The following is a 22,477-nucleotide window of genomic DNA, read 5'->3' on the forward strand; positions in this document are numbered from 1 at the left end:
AAGAAATTCTTCATCAACACAGGAACAATTCATATTAAAGGAAACATTCATATTTGCTAGCTTTTAACAAAATGAAAATCCTCTATTATTGTTTTTAAGGTTTCTTAAATACTGATACTTATTTTAAAACATCTATCTGGTACTTGGTAACTCAGAGATAGCGTGACTCCAAAAGAGTAATCCAAACTGGCAGATAACACTAGCAACCTAAAAATAATAAACATATCTGCTAGCCTGGCCAGCATGAGAAGCACTCTGGGCAGACATCTTAAAACCCTGGATAAGGCCAGACACAGTGGTGCATGCCTGTAATCCAAGGACCTCAAAAGGCTGAGGCAGGAGGATCACAAGCTCAAGGTCAGCCTGGGCAATTTACCAAGGTCTGTCTCAAAATAAAAAGGGCTAGGGATGTAACTCAGTGATGGAGCACCCCTGGGTTCAATCCTCATCTCTCTCTCTCTCTCTCTCTCTCTCTCTCTCTCTCTCTCACACACACACACACACACACACACACACACACACACACAAAATAAGATATTAAAGTGTTTCTTGAAATGCAAACCTGGACTGAGGGGCTGGAGTTTGTGGCTCAGTGTAGAGCATTTGCTAGCATGTGTGAGGCACTAGGTTCGATCCTTAGCACCACATATAAATAAACGTATAAAATAAAGGCCCATCAACATCTTTAAAAAAAATATTAAAAAGAAAAAACTGGAATGATAAAAACAAGGAGAAAATTCGTAGTCACCCCCATCCTTATCCCAGAAGGATCACTAGAAGCAAAGCTTCATGAAGGCATGGAGTACTGTCCATTTTATTCTTTGATAAACACTAAATATCCAGACAGTATTTTGTCCATAACAGGAGCTCAATAAATACTTGTTGAACACTGATAAAACTGTAGCTAGGATGTTTCTATTGAACTGGAACATGATAAACTGTGACCACAATCTCAAAAATAAAAGAGGAAATAAGCTTCCAGAAACAAACAAAAACCAGACCAGAAAGTACGAAAACACTAGTATTACCTGTAGAATATATGGTCTATATTGTTGAAACAACACAGTATAAGAAGTATACTTACAGAATAAGAGACCACGCAGACTTGGTGAAGAATTAGAATTTATCAATAATTTAAAAATATGATGGAGCCAGGCACGGTGGTATATGCCTGTAATCCCAGCACCTTGGGAAGCTGAGGCAGAAGGATTCTAAATTCAGCCACAGCAATTTAGTGAAGCCTTAAGCAACTTAGCAAGACCCTGTCTCAAAATAATACATAAAAACAGCTGGGAATATAGCTCAGGGTAAAATTCCCCTGGATTCCATCCATAGTACCAAAAAACGGTATAATGAATGAAATTAAACTTGGTCAATTGATAAAATACAAACTGGACATAGCTGAAAAGAGAATTGTTAAAACCAAAGATGGAGTTGGAAAAAAATGCCCTTGAAGATAACATGGAAAGATGAAACAATGAAAAAACGTTAAAAAACAGCATAGAGTGCTCACTTCAGCAGCACATATACTAAAATTGGAATGATACAGAGAAGATTAGCATGTGCAAGGATGACATGGAAATTTGTGAAGCATTCCATATTAAAAAAATTTAATTTTTTTTAAATAAAGCATAGAAGATGAAGTGAAAAGGTACAAGAAAGTTCTAAACAGTACCAGGAAAAGGTAACTGAAAAAGTTGGAGAGACAATATCAAAACAATATACAGTAAATTTTTTTTAATTGAAGAAATGTACCAATCCTCAGACAGAGGAAGTGTAAGAAATAAAAATCTTTCTGTAAATAATTCTTAGTGAAATTCAGGAAGACAGGGCAAAGTTTTAAAACGAGAAACCACTTAGAAAGTAGGTATTACCTACAGAGGAACAACTGACAACTAACTTCTAAATGATCTCAACAGCAACAATGGGAAAAGAAACAGCAGCAAAGTTCGAAGGGAAACACTCCTCCATCAGAAATCAGACATCAGGCAACACTGACTTTCAAGAATGATAATGTGAAAATGCCTAATTTGTGGGATTTTTAAGTGCACCAATGAAAACAGGCCAATAATAGAAAACAAATTGGGAACTGGTGTAAGTGTAAAGTATGCTAAGATTCTTACAATGGTAAAGATATTAGATAACTCTAGGTTCTAAAATATCTAAGATTACCATCAAACGTAGTATATGATTTAAGGGGGAAAAAAATCCCACAATACATAAAATAAGAAAAACAGAAAAAAAAAGTCATGTTAGTACAATATAAGAAAGTACAACATAAGAAAGTAGAAATAAATCAAATATTTCAATCCCAAATAATGTAAATGCAGTAACTCACCAATTTAGAAACAATTTACAAACCACAATCCAGTTACTTTCAAGGGCACATCTTAAAAGTTAAAGTCACAAAACAAACACTTGAAAACAAAAGGTCAGAAAAAGATATTTTAAGCAAACACTAGCCAATCAAGTCACTTGGTATAGCAATGTGGTATCTGACAAAATTTTCACCCTAAGGAAAAAAACATGCTTAGAGACAAAGATTTACAGAATGACCAACTGTAAGTCAAAAATTCTAAACTTATAGAAGCAAAGCAAAAACTGAGAACTATAGGAATCTGACAAATCTTCCACCATACCAAGTAATTTAACAACCCCTCCAGCTCATAACTAATAGAACAAGCAGACAAAACTAGTTAAGGATATTATTGTCAATGTGAAGTCAATGAATGTGTTTCATCTGGTAGACATGAAAAACCGTCACCTTAAAACCTGAAACATTCTTTTAAACACAGGTGGAATATTGAAGAAAATCTGTCACAAACCAAGTACTAAAACAAACCTCAACTAACTTCAAAGAATCAAAATCACATTAGACACATCTTAGCACAAAGTAAGTTAGCAATCAATAACAAAGACTAAGGGGCCAGGGTCCTGGCTCAGTGGTAGAGCACGTGAGGCACTGGGTTTGATCCCAGCACCACATAAAAACAAGGTATAAAAAAATTACAAGGATTAAAAAAAGACAAAGAAGAACTCATAACAGAAATCATGAACACATTCCCACCTAAAAGATAAAATTCTACATAGCAAAACTTATGAACCACAGCTAAAAGTGGTACTTAAAAGGAAATCACTACTTTATTCAAATATGGGTGACATGTAAGTATATAAAAGCACATACAAAGGCTAAAAATTAATGATCTAAACATTATTTTTAAGTTAAATAGTACAGGGCATGATGGAGCAAGCCTGGGGAGGATAAGGCAGGAGGATGACAAGGTTGAGACCAGCCTAGGCAACTTAGTCAGACACAATCTCAAAGTTTTTAAAATAAAATAAAAAGAACGGAGGATATAGCTCAGTGGTAGAGCATCTGAGTTCAAATTCTAGTTCAAAAAAAAAAAAAAAATCTTGTTTTGTGACAAAGTTTCCCTAAATTGCTAAGACAGACCTTGATCTTATTGATCCCCCTGTCTCAGCTTCCCAAATTGCTGGGATTACAGGCATGCACCACTACCATGACTAACTTTTATCATTCTTAACTTGTTAAAGAAAAAGTACCCACTCATTTAATTGTGAAAAATGAAACCATTTTCTTTGAAACTGCTGACAATGGTGCCTGCCATTACCATGTATGTTCTCCACTGTGATGGCTGTCCCAAGCAGCGCAGCCGGCCTAGAATGCAATATCATTTACTGTTAAGGATTACTGAGAAAGAAAAAAAAAACTGTTAGTATTCAAAAATGAGATGAGTATTTACATAAAAACCCCAAAAGAGCCCACAGGCCATTTATTACATTGAAGTTACTGCATGTAAAAGCAAATATAAGTCAACTATACTTTCATTTCCCAGCAAACAGAAAATTTAACTTTTAAAAACATCATTTACAATAGCACAAAAGCTATAACATACCCAAAGAATAAATCTAACAAAAGATGTGTAAGGGTTAGGCATGGTGACAGAGACCTATAATACCGGCTGAGGCAGGATTGTAATTTGAGGCCAATTTAGGCAATTTAACAAGACTCTGTTTCAAAATAAAAAAATAAAAAGAGATGGGGATGGAGCTCACTGACAGAGCACCCCTGAGTTCAATCCCCAGTACCCCCCTCCCAAAAATACACAAAAGCATTAAGAAAAAAAGATGTGCAAAACTTGGAGGGGGAAAAAAACATAAAACTTTTAAAAAATAACTAGATAACCAGGTGTGGTGGTACACGCCTGTAATCCCAACTGCTCTGGAGGCTGAGATAGGAGGATTTCGAGTTCAAAACCAACCTCAGCAATAGCAAGGTGCTAAACAATTCAGTGAGACCCTGTCTCTAAATAAAATACAAAATAGGACTGGGGATGTGGCTCAGTGATCGACTGCCCCTGAGTTCAATCCCCAGTACCACCCCCCACCAAAAAATAAAAAATAATAAAAAACAACAAGCTGGGGTTGTGGCTCAGCTGTAGAGCCCTTGCTTAGCACGCTTGAGACCCTGGGTTTGATCTTCAACCCCACATATAAATAAAGTAAAATAAAAGTATGTGTTCACCTAGAAGTAAAATAATATTAAAAAAAAAAAACAACAAGCTATAAATAAAAAATCTGTTTACTCATCTATCTCAGTTGAAGGAAGGTTAGAAAGAGGACTAAAAGGACCCAATTCCTTTTGTACTTTTATATTCTACGCTTTTAATAAACATCATCTTTTAAAATTCTATAAATACAGTAAAAATAAGCCTCAAAATGGGAAAAAGTATTTGTTGCACAAATAATTAATAAAAATCAATCAGAATACATAAGAATTATTACAATTAAGAAACGCTACACAAACAATAGTGTGAGAGGGCAGACATTTCACAAAAATAAAAACACAAATAGCCAGGGCTGGGGTTGTGGCTCATCAGTAGAGTGCTCACCTAGCAGTAGAGTGCTCACCAGCGCCTGTGAGGAGCTGGATTCAATCTTCAGCACCATATAAAAATAAATAAATAAAAGGTATTGTGTCCAGCTACAATTTAAAAAAACTAAAAATATATTTTTAGAAATTCAAATAGCCAAGAAAAATACAAGATGCTGCTCAATTTTATTAATAATCAGAGAAAAGATAAAAATAAAACGTGCAAAGTATATGGGCAGATTTTTCTCCAAGGATATGAAATTAACCTATATATAAACTTTTTAGATACCTATAATCCCAGCACATACCTATAATCCCAGAGATTTGGGAGGCTCAGCAGGAGGAACCCAAGTTCGAGGCCAGCCCTGGCAACTTAACAAGACTGTCTCAAAACGAAATTAAAAAGGCTGGAGAAGTAGCTCAGAGTACTTTCCCAGCATGCAGAAACCCTTGGATTCAATTCCCAGTACCACAAAAAATACAACCAAAAAGTCAAGTATGAAACAGTCTGTATGAAACAATCCTCAGCACCTTATAAAAAACAAGTAAATAAAACAAAGGTATTGTGTCCATCTACAACTTAAAAAAAAAAAGTCTGACAATCCAAGAGCTGGTGGAACTGTACATGAGCACTTTTGGCAGTGGAATCCCACGCAACTGCTTAGAGAAACAAGCTGCATCATCTCCTGAACAAAATGGAAGGGGTAGATACCCCACTACTCTGCAATTCTCTCCAAAGCCTACAACCTGGAGAGGTACTTTAGCAACTGTTGACAGCAGCCTTCTCTCTCACTGGAAACAATCCTATTTGCCAATGACAAGATGGCAAATAAAATGAGACCCTGTCAGCCTCAAATATAACACAAAAGTAGAAAGGAGTAAACTGCAGTTCTATTTGTCACTGTGGACAAACCTCACGTCTAAGGCCCTCTCTTCCCAGTCTCTCCCTTGCTTTGCCATTCTTGCTTGGAAAACCACAACCCCATAAATGAAGAACCACATGCTGGGCTTCCAGGGAAACAACAGAGCTGTGCTGTCTTGCTTTTCAACTCGGGGCCACTCTGCTCAGGCAGGTCACCAACCCACCTTACCTGCTAACCCATTCCTGCTACTGTTGTTTTGGTACTGGGGACGGAACCCAGGGGTGCTTTACCACTGAGCCACATCATCAGGTTTTTTGGGTTTGTTTTGTTTTATTTTTTAAATTTGAGACAGGGTCTTGCTACATTGCTGAGGTTGGCCTCCAACTTATGACCTCATGCCTCAGCCTCCTAAACTGTTGGGATGACAGAGGTGCACCACCAGGCCTGGTTCCCATTCACATCTTTTCTTTCCCCATTCTCCTCATTCTCAGGCTCACTCCAACTCCCCCTCATCCTCACTGAGTGCCGAGAATTTTTTCCAGACTTTCACTGAGAGAAAAAAAACAAAACGGGAAAGAAAATGTCCCTGCACTCCACTACTCCACCGCCCCGCATCTGCTTTCCCTCCTCTCACCTCGAAACCCATGGACACCAACTCTCTACATGGGCCGTCAGCCTAGTCCCTGATGTCTTCTCAAGACCCAGACTCCAGCAAGTGTCACCTTTCCTACTTCATTTCCCACCAAAATGACAAAACCCTGTGGTTTTTCCCATCACAACAAAACCTAGTCTCCCCTCATCCCTGTGGCAAACCCCCTTGACAGAACAGTATCTGTAGTCCTCCTCTCTCCATCCCCGACTTCAGGCCTTCTTGCACTGCCTGGGAAGGCTCTCATGGTCATCCTTAACTTCCCTGCCACCAATACCAGGGTGAAGCCAGATTTAAAATTAGGCAGTCAGTGTAGTTAGGTAAATCGGGTCTAATATCGAGTGAAATCTAAAATGGAGACCATGTTGAAAATGAATTTCAGGAAAAGTTGAGCAACTCTTGGAATATTAATGAAGTCCAGGAAACAGGCCCCAACAGATTTGAAGATAGCCCATCCCAAAGAAATGTTAATGACTCGGAAGTGCCCAGATTACTTCTTTGGCCCAAGTGTGTCCCAACCCTTCGGGCTTTCCCACCTACATTCCATCACCAAAAACTATAAAAAGGGGAACACATTCGCCCTTCAATGGATTCCACCTCTTGGGTCCCCTTCTTCCTCTGGGAGAAGTCTTTTCTGCTGTCCTTTAATAAACTTCTAATTTTCCACTCTGACCTGGCCTCGGCGTGCTTCTCTGGTGTTATTCTTCAACATTGGGGAAGCAAGGTCTCGTCACTGGTCAACAGCGGTAACAAGGGGACAAATCTTAGCCCTCACCACACTAGACCTTAGGGCAGTAGCATCTAGCGAAGGTTCCCCAGGCTTCACTACTGCCACACTTGCCTGGTTCCTCCTACTCGCAAGGTTGCTCTTTCTGGGCACTCCTTTCCTCGGCACCCTGGCTCAGCCTCAAGACTGCAGGGTCATCTAAACATGGAAGATTCATGTTGCTATCAGCAGCCCAGAACCGTCCCCTGAACTCCAGAGACCTTCATCCTACACATCTCCAGCCTGCTCTCTAAAAGCTTTACAAACTATACAGGTCCAAAACTCAACTCCTGGGGTTGGGATTATGGCTCAATAGTAAAGCGCTTGCCTAGCACGTGTGAGGCACTGGGTTTGATTCTCAGCACCACATATAAATAAAGGTCCATCAACAATTAATAAAATATTTAAATAAAAGAAAAAACAAAAAAAACCTCCTGATCTTACTTCCAAAACCTGCTCTTCCAAAAGTCTTCTTCACAAATGGCAACTCCCACTGTGAGCAAAAATTCCTGGTATCATCCTTCACTTCTCTCTCACACCCACACCCAATCTGCCAGCAAATCCTGTCTGCTCTCCCTTCAAGAAGAATCCAAAATCCAACCACTTCACACTACCCCCTTCCCCTTCAGTCCAAGCTGCCATGAATGCTCTGCTGGATCAGTGCCACAGCCTCTAGCCTCCTTCCAGCAGCACAGGGACAGCTATTCTTAACACAGCTACAGGGGGACCTTTAAGAAACCATACCATGTCACACTTCTGCTCAAAACACTGACTTCCCCTCTCAAAGAAAATAACAAAATCTTTACAAAGGCCTAGGCCTGGAGACCCACCCTACCGCCCTGTGGGCACTTGCCTTCAGGCACACTGGCCTCCTAGAGCCCCTCCAACAAATTATCCTCTGCCTGTAAAGCTGCCTCCACCAGTGGGCCCAGGTCTTGACCCCTCACCTCTACACAGGACCTCTTCTCAGCAAGGCCTACCTGATCACTGCATTTCATGTGCAAACAGCCCACTCACCCACTTCTCTTGCTTTACTTCTTTTCCCTACTTCTATCACCAGATAGCAACTGAACCTTCCACTCATCTGTTAACTGTCTTTCTCCCACTAAAATGAAAGCTCCAGGAGGGCAGGGACTTCTGTCTGCTTTTCTCACTGCTAACATACCCAGCACTGGAACAGTACCCAAGACACAGTACTCAAACAACTGAATGCATGGATCCCAAAAACAATGTTGAAAAGGAAAAAAGTCACAGAACAAAGTGACTCACTTTGTATAGTTTAACAGGAGGCAAAACTTATTAAACAAAGGTACACTCATAGATGACACCACCATAAAAGTAAAGCCTTAAAAATAAAATGCCTTAAGTAGCTCAGAAAGAGGAAGGCAAAGAAGAAAGTGGCACAGGGAACCAAAGGCAGTGACAACATTCTATTTCTTAATCTAGTCAGTGGGTACACAATTGTCAGTTTTAATTTTTAAGAATATCTGCATACAATATATACTCCTTGAATATATTATCTCACTAAATATTCAAATTATTAAAAAAGGTTAGAATGAGTACTGGAAAACTATGGGCCACAGACAAATCCAGCCCACCACCTATTTAGACTGTGAGGTTCCACAGGAAGACGGCTACCTTCCTCAGTTTACACACTGGCTGTCTGCTTTCACACACACAGCCCACCCAGGAGCTGCACAGACTATTTGGCCTGCAAAGCCTCAAATATTTACCAACTGGCCCTTTGCAGAAAAAATCTGCAGATCTCAATAGAACTATTTGGTCACAGTATGGAATGTGTAAGGATACTAAGACAAAATCAAAAGGGCTCAATCATCTGCTAACATACTGACTGATCTTTCAAGGCACATATGACCATGGCATGCTGAAAAAACATTCTATATAACATGTGACTTCACAGCAAAGAGTTATTTGTACAATATCCAAGGTGCCAGGAATATATACATACATGTGAAATAAAACATGTATAAAACATAATCATTTAGAGGAAAAAAAAAAACTTGCATATAAACGTTCCACCAAAATCGCCATTACCCTGTACTTCCCTAGAGCAACTAGTTAGCCCTCAAAGTTTCTCTATGATCCATAATATTCCATGTCTCTCCTTCAGAACTTAGAGCTACATCCCCAAGCATTTTGTTTTTTTGAGACAGGGAATTGCTGAATTGCTGAGGCTGGCCTAATCTTGCGATCCTCCTGCCTCAGCTTCCCAATTTGCTGGGATTACAGGCCATGTGCCACAACAGTGGCTGGAACCTGGGCACTCCTGACTACCAAAATATATTTGGAATTAAGAACAGAGACGTGGTAGTACCTTAGCAGCAAAATATTATGCCTCTGATAGATGCCAAATGCATGACTGTTGAATCCACCTACAGTTATACAATGAAGCAAGGATAAGAAATCCACAATGGGAAAAGGGATCATTCCAGAGTGAAGGGGCAGGAGTCTCACTCACAGACGACAGGCAAATGAGACCTGCTCATGGTCCAAAGTCAGTAGAAACCCTTGGTATCTCTATGTCAACAAAAGAAATCCAGGAGTCACTGTCCCCTCATCCACCACATAAAGACAACTGACAAGAACTACCACCAAAAGAAAAGCAATTAGGAATTAACCATGTGTTCTTAACTCTCAGTGATACACAGCTGTGACATCACTCTTGCAACACAAACTGTGGTCTTGTGAAGCAGTACACACCTAAGGGATCACCTAAATACTGTGATTTCTGCTGTCTCCGAGTCCATTCTTCAGCATGACATAAATTTTCCAAGTATCCATGATCTTTTAAGTTCTGTTCCAATCCCAAACCATGATTCTCATGAAAGGAAGCCACAAGTGCCAATCAAGTCGATACTTAGCAACGTTCCTCCTACCACTGCCCTCATCTAGGGACTGAAGGCCTAGCCAAAGTCATCAGGCAAGGTCTACCTACTAGGCCACAGCAGAGCCTGCTTTAGTGTTACCTGTCCTGATTAGTCTCAGATGCCATGCGTTCTCAGGCAGCTCTCCTTTCCCCTCTTCTCAGAGTGTCTCTCTGCTACCAGTACTCTTGCTAAGATTCACCTCCAGGTACAGAGAACCCAAAGCTCCAACTAGCAATGCACTCAGCTTTCTCCAAGTCTGACTCAGCATTCAGTCACACTCTTATTTATGCAGCCTTTTAATTCTGCTAACATTCTAAAACCAAATCTTTCACTCATCTTTCCTGTAAGGACAAATTTCATGGCAGCTGACTTCTAAGGTACAAGAACCACTGAGAAGTACAACATCAGCGCCTCCTTACATCGGATATTCAGAACCTATCAAACTTTATTTGTATAAATTCAGTCAAATGTATTATCTTCACTGATACTTCTAAAACAGGTCAATACTAGCCAACTATGACAAGCAAGGCTGGACACAGTGGCACAAGCCTATAAGTCCAGCAGCTCAGGAGGCTTAGGGAGGAGGATCCTGAGCCTCAGCAACTTAGCTCTAGGCAATTCAGCAGAGACTCTGTCTCAATAAAATATAAAAAGGGATGGAGACTTGGCTCAGGGGTTGAGCAGCCGTAGGTTCAATCCCAGACACCCAGACACACACACACACACACACACACACACACACAGGCAGTCAACAGCCTCTATTCTTTGCCAATTCCTTAACATAAAATGTCCCAGTTAGGCATAATGGTAAGAAGTCTTCACCATCTAACCAACCTAACTGTAATCCAGATGTCAGTCTGTAATCCTTCAAACCCTGCATTAAACTGGTTATCAATCTATCTAGTAGCTATCTCTCTCCCAATGAAGAAAAATAAAGGAGAGGGAATGAGAGTAAAAGAAAAGGACTTCCAATACAATAGAATCTAAGGCAAAGTCAAAGGGCACAAAAACAATTGCCAGTCAGCCCAGATCAACACTGCAACAGGGAAAAAACCCATCCCCATACCCAGCACCATGCATTTCAGGATGTTCAAGTTGTTCAGCAAGAACCTTGAAGCCTTCTGATGGCTCCAGAATCACACAGTCACCACTGTTTCAAATCTGATCTCTGGACAACTTGTATGGAGCAATAAACTTTGACCCTATTTTTCATTACCAAGCAGCTTCACCAGCATGGAAGGAACAGCATTTTTAAAAAATCTATTCTTCTATCATTTTTTATAATTTTCTTTTATTTATTTATATTTGTATGTGGTGCTGAAGATCAAACCCAGCGCCTCACACATGCTAGACAAGCGCTCTACCACTGAGCCACAACCCCAGCCCTGGAATGGCATTTTTTAAGACACCAAAACCAAGTCAAAGTTACCACTTAGTACAAATGAAAGGGGGGGGACGGGACGGACAGGTATTTTATTATTTTGCCAGATTTCTAGCAATCTCAACTACCCAAAGTTTAATGAAATTAGCCAACCAATCAATAAACAGAATCTCTTTTTCATGTGGCCCTAGAGTTTCTCACTGAGAGCAACTAACACTCAGTGTTAGGGAAGACTTGTTCCAGCAACTCCCACTCTCGGAGCCAATAAATATCAGCATCTGAGGATGCTCCAGTCCCTTATGTAAAATGCCAGTATTTACATTTAACCTCATACCTTCCTGAATGCTTTTAAGTCATATCTAGGTTATTTATAACTAATACAAAAGAAATGCTATATGAATAGTTGTCATACCATATTGCTTAGGGAATAACAAGAATTAAGAGTCCATACATGTTCAGTTCAGATGCAACCATCCTAGGCCTAACCCTAGAGGAAACAAGAGACACCCAAAAACCAATGCTCAAACAAGTGTTGGAGAAAAACTGAAGATGAGCAAAGTGACTAGTGGCTACACTTCATTCACATGGATTCAGTGAAGTTTCATGCCTGTGGCAAATTTAAGATTGGTTTTTGGGGACTGGAGATGTGGTTCAAGTGGTAGCACACTCTCCTGGAATGTGCGGGACACTGGGTTCAATCCTCAGCACCACATAAAAATAAAATAAAGATATTGTGTCCACCTAAAAATAAAAAATAAAAAGATTTGGTTTTTTGGAACTCTCTGGAATTTATTTTAAGTGTTTTCAATCCACAGCTGGTTGAGCTCACACATGTGGACCTGAGGATGCAGAACTCGGGAGATACTGAGATACTGAGATACTGAGTGCCAACAAACTACATAATCCTAAAAAACTGTGCAAATGGTCTACTTTGTAATTGTGTGCCTCTCCCACAAGACTGCAAGTCCTTAAGGGCTTGTTTATCAGTGAACCCCTCCCTCTGGCAGAGTAAGGGCTCAATTTATTGGATGATCAAAAAGATGAAGATTAGAAGTATATGAGGTCAACATATACTTGTAGTTCAACACAGACACAGGTCAAACTTCACAATGAAAAATCAGAAAGTGCCTCCATGGGTTGGAGGTGTGGCTCAGCTGGTGATGCGCTTTCCTAGCAATGCTTAAGGCCAAGCTCCATCCCCAGCACCCCAAAAGAAAAAAGGTGGGATGGACTCCATGACCTTATCTTTTATATATCCAAATTATATGTCCAAATATTAACATTTAGCATAGCTTGTATAGTTTTCATCCTAAATTCTTCCTTTCAGCAAGGTAGTAAATCTAAATTTTAAGTATGGCAAGAAAATAATCTCTGCTCCTCTCTCTACTACTGCACTTCATCTACCCACGAGGAAAAAAAAAAAAATCCTCCTCTGGGTCAGAGTCCAGTCTCTTTATTAACCAGCACAGTCACTGTGTTAAAGATTAAGCTTACTTATTGTATATCCCTCTCTCCCTCAAAGGGCAGAACTGGTAAACTGATCCAGGGATAACTCTCTGGGGAAAGGTATTTTAAAAAAAAAAAAAAGTTGAATTTGGGATCTAGAAATAGACCTGACAGCTGAGTGACAAGATGAGGACAACAGATACAAAACTCATGGGGCTGGAATTGTGGCTCAGTGGCAGAGCAATTGTCTAGCATGTGTAAGGCACTGGGTTTGATCCTTAGCACGCCAAATTAATAAATAAATAAATAAATATACATCAACAACTAAAAAATATGAAAAAAAGATATAAAACTCAAAAAATTTTAGTAGCATAAGGTTATCCAGAACAGGAGCAAGCCCTAACCTGACAGTTCTGCTAAATTCAACATAATATGGTAATATATTTTCAAGAGTAAAGAAAGAAAAAGTTTCAAAATTATTTTAAAATCAATTCATCTAATAAAAATATTTAATTTAAAATTCATTCTTCAGGCACCTCAAAAAGTATGTATGTACACCATCTCTCTCCACAACTAAACAACCTCCAAGGCAGAATCTAGGTACTCCAAAGACAGAGCTCACAGATCACCCAAAGGATCAGGTATCTCACAGTACCTCAACTCTATGGTATAGAACAGTGGTTGTAAAACCCGTCAGCAGTTCCATATTGTCTAGGAAGCTTTTTAAAACTAGGTTCTCAGACAGGGGCTGGAGCTCAGTGATAGAGTGCTTGCCTAGCATACATGAGGCACTGAGTTCGACTCTCAACACCACATTAAAATAAAGATATTGTGTCCACTTACAACTAAAAAATAAATATTTTAAATAAATAAATAAATAATAAAACTGAGTTTTCAATCCTTCCACAAATTTCCAGAGGTGGAGTCCAGTATCCATGGTCATAAAACATCCCAAATGATTCTATCCCAGACAAGTCCATCATCTTTCTAGGGTTTCTCAATCTCAACACTACCAAGGTTGGGATTGGATAAATTCTGTTGGAGAGAGGGTGTCCTGTGCACTGTAGGATGTTTAACAGTAGCCATGGCCTCTACCCTCTAGAAGCACACCAGAGGAGTAACTAAAAATGTCTCCAGACATTCCCAAATGTTTCCTGGAGGCAAAAATCACCTGTCCAACTACAGGCCAGTTCTCAATTCTTCAATTACTTAACTGAGGCTAATTAACTGGTTTGGTTTGGTATACATAAAAGTTTATCTTCTAAACTCAAAAATTTTCTTGCTGTCCTTGCATAAATTACACCAGCAAGATGCTCATCTCTACTTAAGACCCACTCTATCAAAATACACTTCCCCAGTGCAACTAAGCAAATCATATCACAATCAACTACCGCTAAGGGAAAAGCAAGTACAGTTTCAAGTACCAAGAGCACAGGGTAGGCACTAAAATCCTGAGTTTAGATGACTAAACAAGCAGACCTCTTCATTAAATATTCTAGACTCCATGACCAGACAGAGATGCAGAATAGCCTCTAGAGCATACACTCAGAACAACAGTTATTTCCTGAACTACAGACCAAATATCCCTCTCCAAAGTGCTTGGGACCAGAAAAGTTTCGGATTTTTTTGTTTTTCTGGATTTTGGAGTATTTGCCCAGATTTTATGGGTTAAGCATCCCTATTCCAAAAACTGAAACTCCAAAACTTTTTAAGCACCAATAACCAAAAAATGAACAATCAAAAATGCTCTGAAATCCAAAATTTTGAGCCTCAAATCAGTTTCTCAAAGTTTCAGATTTCAGGGCATTTTAGGCTTTCACATTAGAGAATATTCAACCTGTATCTTAGTTGAAATATACATCTCAATACATAGCAGCTTTCAATTGTCAACAACAACCAGGAAAATACTATGAAACCCCAAAGTTACTGATATGGGGGCCACTCACACTCAGAAGTACATGAAAAATAGTCCAGTTCTTGATGGCTTGTGTTTAACCACCTCTATAGAAAACATTCTTAAGTGTCACCACTTATTACCCCAGTAAATAAAATTTAATGATTTTTCAACAAGCTGTCTTGTCAAAAAATGGTAACAACTTCTAGTTCATTCCTGCAGTCCAAGTGACCCTTAAACTGCACAGAGCTTTTATTGATTGATTGATTTTGGTGCTGGGGACTGAACCCAGGGCCTTATGCATGCACTCTACCAACTGAGCTACATCCACAGCCTGTACCCAGAGCTTTACAAAGACAGTCATCAAGAATCAGTTCTTAAACACTTAAACATTTAAAAACCAAATTTAAATTAGTAATAAAAACCACTAATTACTGAACTGATTCTACGGCCAGGTACAGTTCTACTTGCTTCACATGAACTAACTCATTTACATATATATCCAGACACATGAGTAACATGTGCATTTGTTGGAACACACTTAAGAAATGGACTCATTTTTATTCCCATATTACAGAGGAAGCAGAAAGGGGTTGAGAAACTTGCCCAAGGTCACAGAGCTACAAAGTGGTTAGGCCAAGATTTGAACCAGGCGCTGGAACTCCAGATTGAAAAAGCTCCAAGGCACCACTGACAGCGCATATTGGGCTTGCTACTTCAGGCACATTACTGTGGCTGAAACTCTGGAGTCCCTTTCCCACTCGCTGCCAATCGGCAACATGACCTTGAGGGAAAATCGAAGTAAACTTCACTAAACAAAGTGGGGCAACATCAACAGGGGTGCCGCGAGGACGAAAGGAACTCCCAAGTGCCCCCTCGCGTAAAAGCAAAACAAACAAAGCTGCGCCCGTGCCCACGTCGAGCACCAGGGACCTGACAGCGAGCCCTGAGGGAGGCCGTCGGGGCCGGGGACACCCGGGGACTCCTTCCGTGCACCACAGCTCCAAGACCAAGTTCGAGCGAGCGGCGGGCTCCAAGTTTGAATGGGCTTCTTTAAGAGGGAGGTCCTCGGGGCCTCGAGGAGGACCATGCCACGGGCTCCAACTCGCCGGGGCGGCCCGGGGCGGGCCCACCGCGAGCTGCACGTCGGGGCCGGAGCCGCGAGGAGACCACCCAGACCCCGCGCCAGGCTGCGTGCCGCGCGCTCCCAACCCACGGAAACCCACAAAACTTGTTTCCCGGAGGAGTGCAACAATGGCCCCGGCGACTCGCCGCCTCGCCCGGACGCGCTCCCCCGGCCGCCGGAGCGGCGGCCCGGAGCCGGCAGGTAGGAGGCCGGGCGCAGCGGGCCGGGCGGCGGTCGACGCCGCAGGCACCGGCCGGAGTCGGTTCCCGGCGCGCCTCGCCCGGCCGGCGCCCAAGGCCGCGCACGTCACCTCGGCGCGAAGTTCGCCGCCCGGCGTCCCGCCCGGGATCCGGCTGACAGGAGCGGCCGAGGCCGTGGGGAAGGGCTCGGCGCCGCGCCTCCCGGGCCCGCGGAGCCGCGAATTCCGGGGGGGAGGGGAAAGGGGCCGGGACGCTCCCTCCCGCGCCGCCCGGGCCCGGCCGAGGACCCCCCTGCCCGCCCGCACGGCTCGCGCACCCCGCGCCACGGCCCCCTCCGCCGCCCCCACCCCCATTACCTGGAGGTGCCCACGACCCGCCGCTAGTTGCGCTCAGGCGGGAAAAGCGCTCACCGACACCATCAGCGCAGCGCCCAAAATGGCGGACGTATCAAGCAGGCCTTGAGTTCCCCCCGCCTTCCCTCGGCCGCCTCACAGCCAATCGCGGACCTGACCCCGCCCCCAGACCCACGCTCATTGGCCTTCTTCTCCCGCCCCCCACCACCTATTGGGTCGCCCAGCGGCTCCCTTGCCTCCACTTTGATTGGGTGAGAGTCCTCGTCAGTCAAGCGCGAGAGTCGCATTCTTTTCCCATGGACTTGACGGATCCGGAACCTCGAGGACCCGGGAGTCTGAGAAACAAATCAGAAATCGGGAGAAGCCTGTCTGAGTAACCCAACCAACGCCGTAGCAACAGCGGGGTCTCTGCTTGAAGGACGCTTCGGACCACCAATCCGAGTGGCCACTGTCTTTTAAAACTAAATTGAGCCAAACCAATCGTGGCCGTGGAACTCGGAGCGCAGTGGAACCAATGGGGTGACGAGGTGGCAGCAGGCAGGCGGGGCTCGGAGCGCCTGGAGACCGGTGGTGACGTGAGCGACCGTGCGCGCCGGGGCGAAAAGCTCCCGAACTGGGGAATTAGCTCTAGTGGCCGAGCGCTCGCTTGGCGTGTTAGAGGGGGTGGGATCAATGCCCGCATTCTCCGCGACCGCATTTTACTAGGGGGTCACCTCCCGCGGTCACTGTATCCGAGCAGGTGGCAACCCCGGAAGTGGGCTGTAGATGTGGAGTTGCTGAATGCCTCTAGCTGGGCCCCCCACCTTCATGAGGGAGGGGAGACACACAGAACGGGGCGGGGGGGTCCCTTTTATTTGGAGGAAGGATTGACACACGAGTCATCATCCAGGTTGATGATCTGGCCCGTTTCCCGGACAAGTTCCCTTTTCAGGTGAGGACCAGGTCCTGGACCTCAGGATCCCTGCCCCCGAACTGCCTGGGGCAAGAAGGATTGCTCACTTCGTACCATTGCAAGTCACCTGCCCTGTTCCTGTGGACTCTCCGCATCCCCCGAAACCCAACCGGCAAAAGCTGGAAGAACCTGGGCAATTGAGTTAGGTGCGCTGGAGCTGCCTGCCAGGGACCGCACTGTCACTCACACCAGAGAGCCCTAGAGGGCGGCTCCCAGGTCCCATGAAACTGCCCCACCACCACCGCCTAAGAAACAGCAGGTGACAATAAGGTGAACAATCTGGGGGCCTGGCAGAGAGACCCCCGTAGTGGGACTTTGAAAAGCACTGGGGAGGCATGTGTGTGCAGGAAGTGGGAGATGGAGTGGCAGAAGTGACTGCTGAGTCTTACAGGGCCTGGAAGGACCATGCCACAATGCCAGTCCTCAAGGCTCACACCTCAGACAGGTTCCTTGGCGTGGGGTTGGTCAGGGACGACCATTCCAGCACTAGAGTGCTGCTTGAGGAAATCCATGACCCTGGGTAATGTGGCAGAGCTTGGCTGCTGGGGGAGGGGAAGGGCAGAACCTCCAGGAGTTGAGCACCTGCTGCCTTTACCAAGTTCAGCATCTCTCCGCACCCTCGCCCCTGTCCACAAGCCCCAGCTGGCCTGGGCTCCTTCCACCTCACTGCCTCAGGCTTTCTGAGCTCTAACATCAAGTGGCAGGGGAACTGCCCAGCTTGGGTTGGAACAATCCCAGGGCCTAGGGACTGCTGACATGCCCCACCCTCACCAATCCACTCTTAGTCTGCCTCCAGCCACAAACTCCGCTTATCTAGAAAGAGTTCATTAGGGGAGCTCCAAACAGTATTATCCCCATTTTACAATACAGTTAATGGAGGCCCATAAAGCATTCAGACACCAGGGGCAGCCGTGTTGGCCAGGTGACCTTGGCTAGGTGATATAACCTCTCTGATTCTCCTGGTCTTCTCTGTTCAGTGCAGGTGATAATACCTACTGGGGTCCATGCCCTGAGTGATACTGGGTATCTAGGGAGGCAGCAAACAAGGACAGATATTGTTCACATCAGTGCTACTGCTCAGAGAGACTAGAGGCTTTATTCAAGATCACTTTGCTAGTAAGAAACAGTCAAAACTGAGGCAAGTTGATGCAGTTAGGGAGGGGGACATACAGGCAGATGACCTGGGTGGGAGTGGGCATGCCAGGGAAAGCAGGTGGTACAGTGCATTTGGTGGAGGACAAGGTCAGGGTGACCACAGGTCTGAGGAAAGAGAACAGGAAGCAGGTCGGGAGGGATTTACAGAGGTCTTGCAAGTCAAACAAAGAAACCTTGGGGTTAGGCCCAGGCAGTGGGAGCCAGGGAGGGCCCCTGGGCAGAAGAAGTTCTGCCTATACTTTAGAAACGATAGAGTCAAGCAAGAATATCAGGTATCACCTGTGATCCCAGTGACTCAGGAGGCTGAGGAGGATCCCAAGTTTTTCAAAGCCAGCCTCAGCAACTTAGTAAAGCCTTAAGCAAGTTAGGGAGAACTTGTCTCAAATATTATAAAGGCTAGGGATGTAACTCAAAGGTTAAGTGCCCCTGGATTCAATCCCCAGTACCAAAAAATTAAAACATCAGACAAGGTTGAGGGTGTAGTTCAGTGGTAGTGTTTTCCTAGCATGCACGAGGCCCTAGGTTTGAACCCCAACACCGCACATACACAAAAGAGTTGAGACAGGCTACAGGGAGCCCCAGGCCACAGTTGCTCCCTAAGAGGATGGCTGGCCCCAGGGTAGGAGGGGCAGCTGGGCTGGAATCTGCTATCTGTGCTGTCCATTGAGGGACTCCTGCGTCCATTTCACTCATTCCATCCGCAGAGGATCTGCCAGTGTCTGCTTCAAGCTCCTTCCATTCCAGACTCAGCTGGGTCACAAAGATGTGTGCCCTTGGGGCTGGGGATGTGGCTCAAGCGGTAGCGCGCTCGCCTAGTGTGCGTGCAGCCCGGGTTCGATCCTCAGCACCACATATAAACAAAGATGTTGTGTCCACCAAATACTAAAAAATAAATATTAAAATTCTCTCTCTCTCTCCCACTCTCTCCCTCTCTCTCACTCTTTCTTAAAAAAAAAAAAAAAAAAAAAAAGATGTGTGCCCTGTAATTAAATGAGATGACACACCTCACTCATGGTAAGTGACCCCGTACTCACCAATTATGGAGCATTCCTAACCTAGCTGGAAGGAGTGCAGTCAGGGAGGGCTTCCTGGGGGAGTATCTGATGTCAGCCCTTCTCCTGTGGCTAATGGGGAGCCACAGACAGGCCTGGAGCAAGGGAATGCTTTGCATTCACACAGATCAACCTGTACACCCTAAAAGTTGTGGAGTATATGGGTCACCACCCTCTCCCTTTCCCTCCCGATCCTTTTTTAGCTTAATTTTTAGTGTTTAACGTTTCAGTCCATCCCCACTTTTTAAAAAGTACACGTTCTTGATATTTTCAAACATACTCAGTAGAGAGAAGAGTGTGATACCCTTGTACCCAGTAGATGAAACTACCTCTAAAACTGTGGAGGGACACAGAACTGCCCTATTTTAATTCTATCAAGTAATCATTTTCTTAAATGGTGGTATTCTGTCATTTATTATTTATTTATTCTTATGTGGTGCTGAGGATTGAATCCAGTGCCTCACACACACTAGGCAAGCGCTCTACCACAGAAGTCCTGCCCCAGCCCCTAGCAAGTAATAATTTTAAAACAAACTAAAAAATCCCATGATTTCATAAAAGGACATTTTAACTCAGACATACATACACTCAGGAAAGATGAGCTCTGAATAAAGACTTTAAATTGAGGAAGTTTAATTTGAAGAAAAAGATACTACCTTGTCTTCCCTTTTGTTCTGTTGCCAGGGCACAGTCGCCCCTGGACTGGCACAGATCCGCCAGCTGGAGTGGGGCCTCCTAGCAGAGGACATGCTCCCGAAGGGCTTGGGCAGTGTCCAGGAGCTGCCGTCCAGCCTGGTGCTGGGTTAGGTCAAGGGCTGCTGAGGCTGGAGGGGAGCCAAGCCCGCTGAGGGGTGGACCCACTTTGGCATGGGAATTGAAGCCCTCTGTTTCTCTTTGTTTCTTGTCAGTGCAACAAGTTCAGCCTGGGCTAGGGGGAGGCACCTTCCTCCCCACAAAGGATCGCTGAGAGCCCAGTGTTGGGAGCAAGGGGAATTCTGGGTGTCTTCCTGGCTGCCAGCAGCATGCTTCTGCAGGAAGAAAGAGAAGAGGACATCGGGTGGAGAGAGGCAGAGGCTTGGGACTTGGGAGAGCACCAGAGAGGAGCCCGCGGGGGGCTTCAGGGTGGGTCTCTGAGGTGTGGTTCAGTCCAAGGCCGAGAAGAGCCGACTGAGTACCCCTGAGGAGGAGCCTGAGTGGTACCCAAGCCCGGCTCCCAGACAGGTGACCTGCTTGGCCGTTGAAGTGCCCAAGCCCTGGCCGTGAGGATTCTATCCCCTGCCTCCTTGTGGCCCAGGGGCAGAAGCAGGGCGGGCAGGGAGCCCCCACCGCTCCTGGGGAGAGGGCTGGAGGGGGCTGAGCTGAGCAGATGGTCCACTCTGACAGGTTGACTGGAAAGGAGCTGATGACACAAGGGAGATCCCACAGGGCCAGGGAGGGGTGATGGGGACTTGGGGAGCGGTGGCTGTCACTGCAGGGGTGAGTGGAGGGAGGGAGGGAGGAGGCCAGATGGCCACATTGAGTAGCAGTTAGTAATGTTTACTGGATAAAGGAACAATTCAGAGAATGAATGAGAATAATCCTAGCTTTGCTTCTGGTTTCCCAAGCCTGTGTTCCCTCAACTATGGATAGGGGACACCATCTAGCTCGCTAGCTGCCTTGAAGGTAAATAAGCCCAGTTAACTTCGCCCCTCATTTAAGACACATCTCGGGAAGCCCTGTCGGCCATCCTCTGAACACCACGTCCCCGGGGCTCCAGGGTGTCTTTCTCTGTGCTGTCCTGACAGCTTTGCAGACTGCCCTGTCACTGGGGCTGAGGGCTGTCAAGGAGGGACCTCACCTGCTAATCTAGGCCTCCCAGCAGGTCAGAGCTCAGGTGCAGGACTCTGCCTGCAGGAAGTGCCTGCCGAAGGCTGACAGATTGACATGGCAGGCAGTGAGCGGACAGTTCCTTCCCTCCCCCAGCTGACTACACGGGTAGGAAAGGAATGGACAGCCTCTGGCCACAGAAGGCACCCCTAGCCATGCAGCGGGTCTGTTGGGGGTATGGGGTAACCACCCAGTGCCAGGGGAGGGCAGAGAGGGCTGCAGCGTGACTCAACCTTCAGCCCATGCAGGTGGCCAGGAGTCCGCAGCTCGGGCTGCTCCTCCCTGGCAGGCTTTCAGCCGAGCTGGCGGGCAGAAAAAACCCAGAGTGCTTCTAGGAGACCCCATGAAGCAGTCCCCTGCTGCTGAGTCAGCAGACACCTCTGCTGGGCTGTTCAGGTTGGAACTTAGGCCTCAATGAGCACCTCAGGGCACCTGGCCCACCCTAGAAGACCAGCAGTCCTGATGTTTAGGGGCCTGAATCCTGCAGGCCACTGGCATGTGGCAGGAGACTGGACTTAGACCTAGGAACTCTGGTACCCCTTTGGCTCTGCCAGTCCATCAGCTGAGTTTTAACAGGTCACAGCCTGGCTTTACCAAGGAGCTGCTACCAGCCTCCACTGGGGAGGGAGGCGCAGGCTGTCTCACCCAACCCCTCTGAGAGGAGGAAGCCAGGCACAGGTGCAGCAGGCCCCAGGCAGATCCAACCTCTCCAATCTGCAAAGGGACCTTGGGTGTGGGTCCCCACCCTCCAGGCCCAGCTCTGACTCAGAGGCTGCACCATCAGGTCACCCTGCCTATTACTGCAGGATAACCATCGCCTCAGGGGACTCCTGGTAACTGGGGGCAGGGAACAACTCACCAAAGGTCTGTCCCAGGAAGTCAGGAGCTGGCAGGCTCGTTGCTCTGCTGTTGCCCAGCCTCTCCCCTGGAGGGGCAGCCACCCCACACCCGCAGTGTGCCTAGGAGTCCTCATCATGGAGGCCAAGCTGCAG

General features: G+C 45.1%; 2 protein-coding genes and 1 pseudogene across 35 annotated transcripts in view; 2 read left to right on the plus strand and 1 right to left on the minus strand.

Moving 5' to 3' along the window:
* Ppp6r3 (protein phosphatase 6 regulatory subunit 3) overlaps positions 1-16,610 on the minus strand; it is a 135,654-nt gene extending 119,044 nt beyond the window's left edge. For 11 of the 32 annotated variants that reach the window (XM_078045462.1, XM_078045458.1, XM_078045453.1 and 8 more), the window contains exon 1: positions 16,464-16,595. The gene's annotated coding sequence lies outside the window, so the exon portion shown is untranslated. Of the gene's footprint in view, positions 1-16,463 lie in introns of all 32 variants that reach the window. The other 21 variants (XM_021731730.3, XM_021731728.3, XM_021731727.3 and 18 more) reach the window with 7 other exon arrangements.
* LOC120890087 (U6 spliceosomal RNA) lies at positions 1,506-1,605 on the plus strand (annotated as a pseudogene).
* Positions 15,547-21,059, plus strand: LOC144376957 (uncharacterized). Of its 3 annotated transcripts, none has more exons than XM_078045467.1 (2): positions 15,547-17,682; positions 20,528-21,059. In XM_078045467.1, the coding sequence occupies exon 1, from the start codon at positions 16,036-16,038 to the stop codon at positions 16,567-16,569; it is 534 nt and encodes a 177-aa protein (XP_077901593.1). In that variant the 5' UTR covers positions 15,547-16,035; the 3' UTR covers positions 16,570-17,682; positions 20,528-21,059. The 3 variants fall into 3 exon arrangements, with proteins under 3 accessions (XP_077901593.1, XP_077901594.1, XP_077901592.1); XM_078045468.1 differs by lacking the exon at positions 20,528-21,059 and adding an exon at positions 19,272-19,487; XM_078045466.1 differs by lacking the exon at positions 20,528-21,059 and having other exon boundaries at positions 15,547-17,035; positions 17,392-19,487.
* Positions 21,060-22,477: the final 1,418 nt, after the last annotated feature.

The sequence above is a fragment of the Ictidomys tridecemlineatus genome, chromosome 4 (genome assembly GCF_052094955.1).
Source record: "Ictidomys tridecemlineatus isolate mIctTri1 chromosome 4, mIctTri1.hap1, whole genome shotgun sequence".
NCBI classification, from domain to species: Eukaryota; Metazoa; Chordata; class Mammalia; order Rodentia; family Sciuridae; genus Ictidomys; species Ictidomys tridecemlineatus.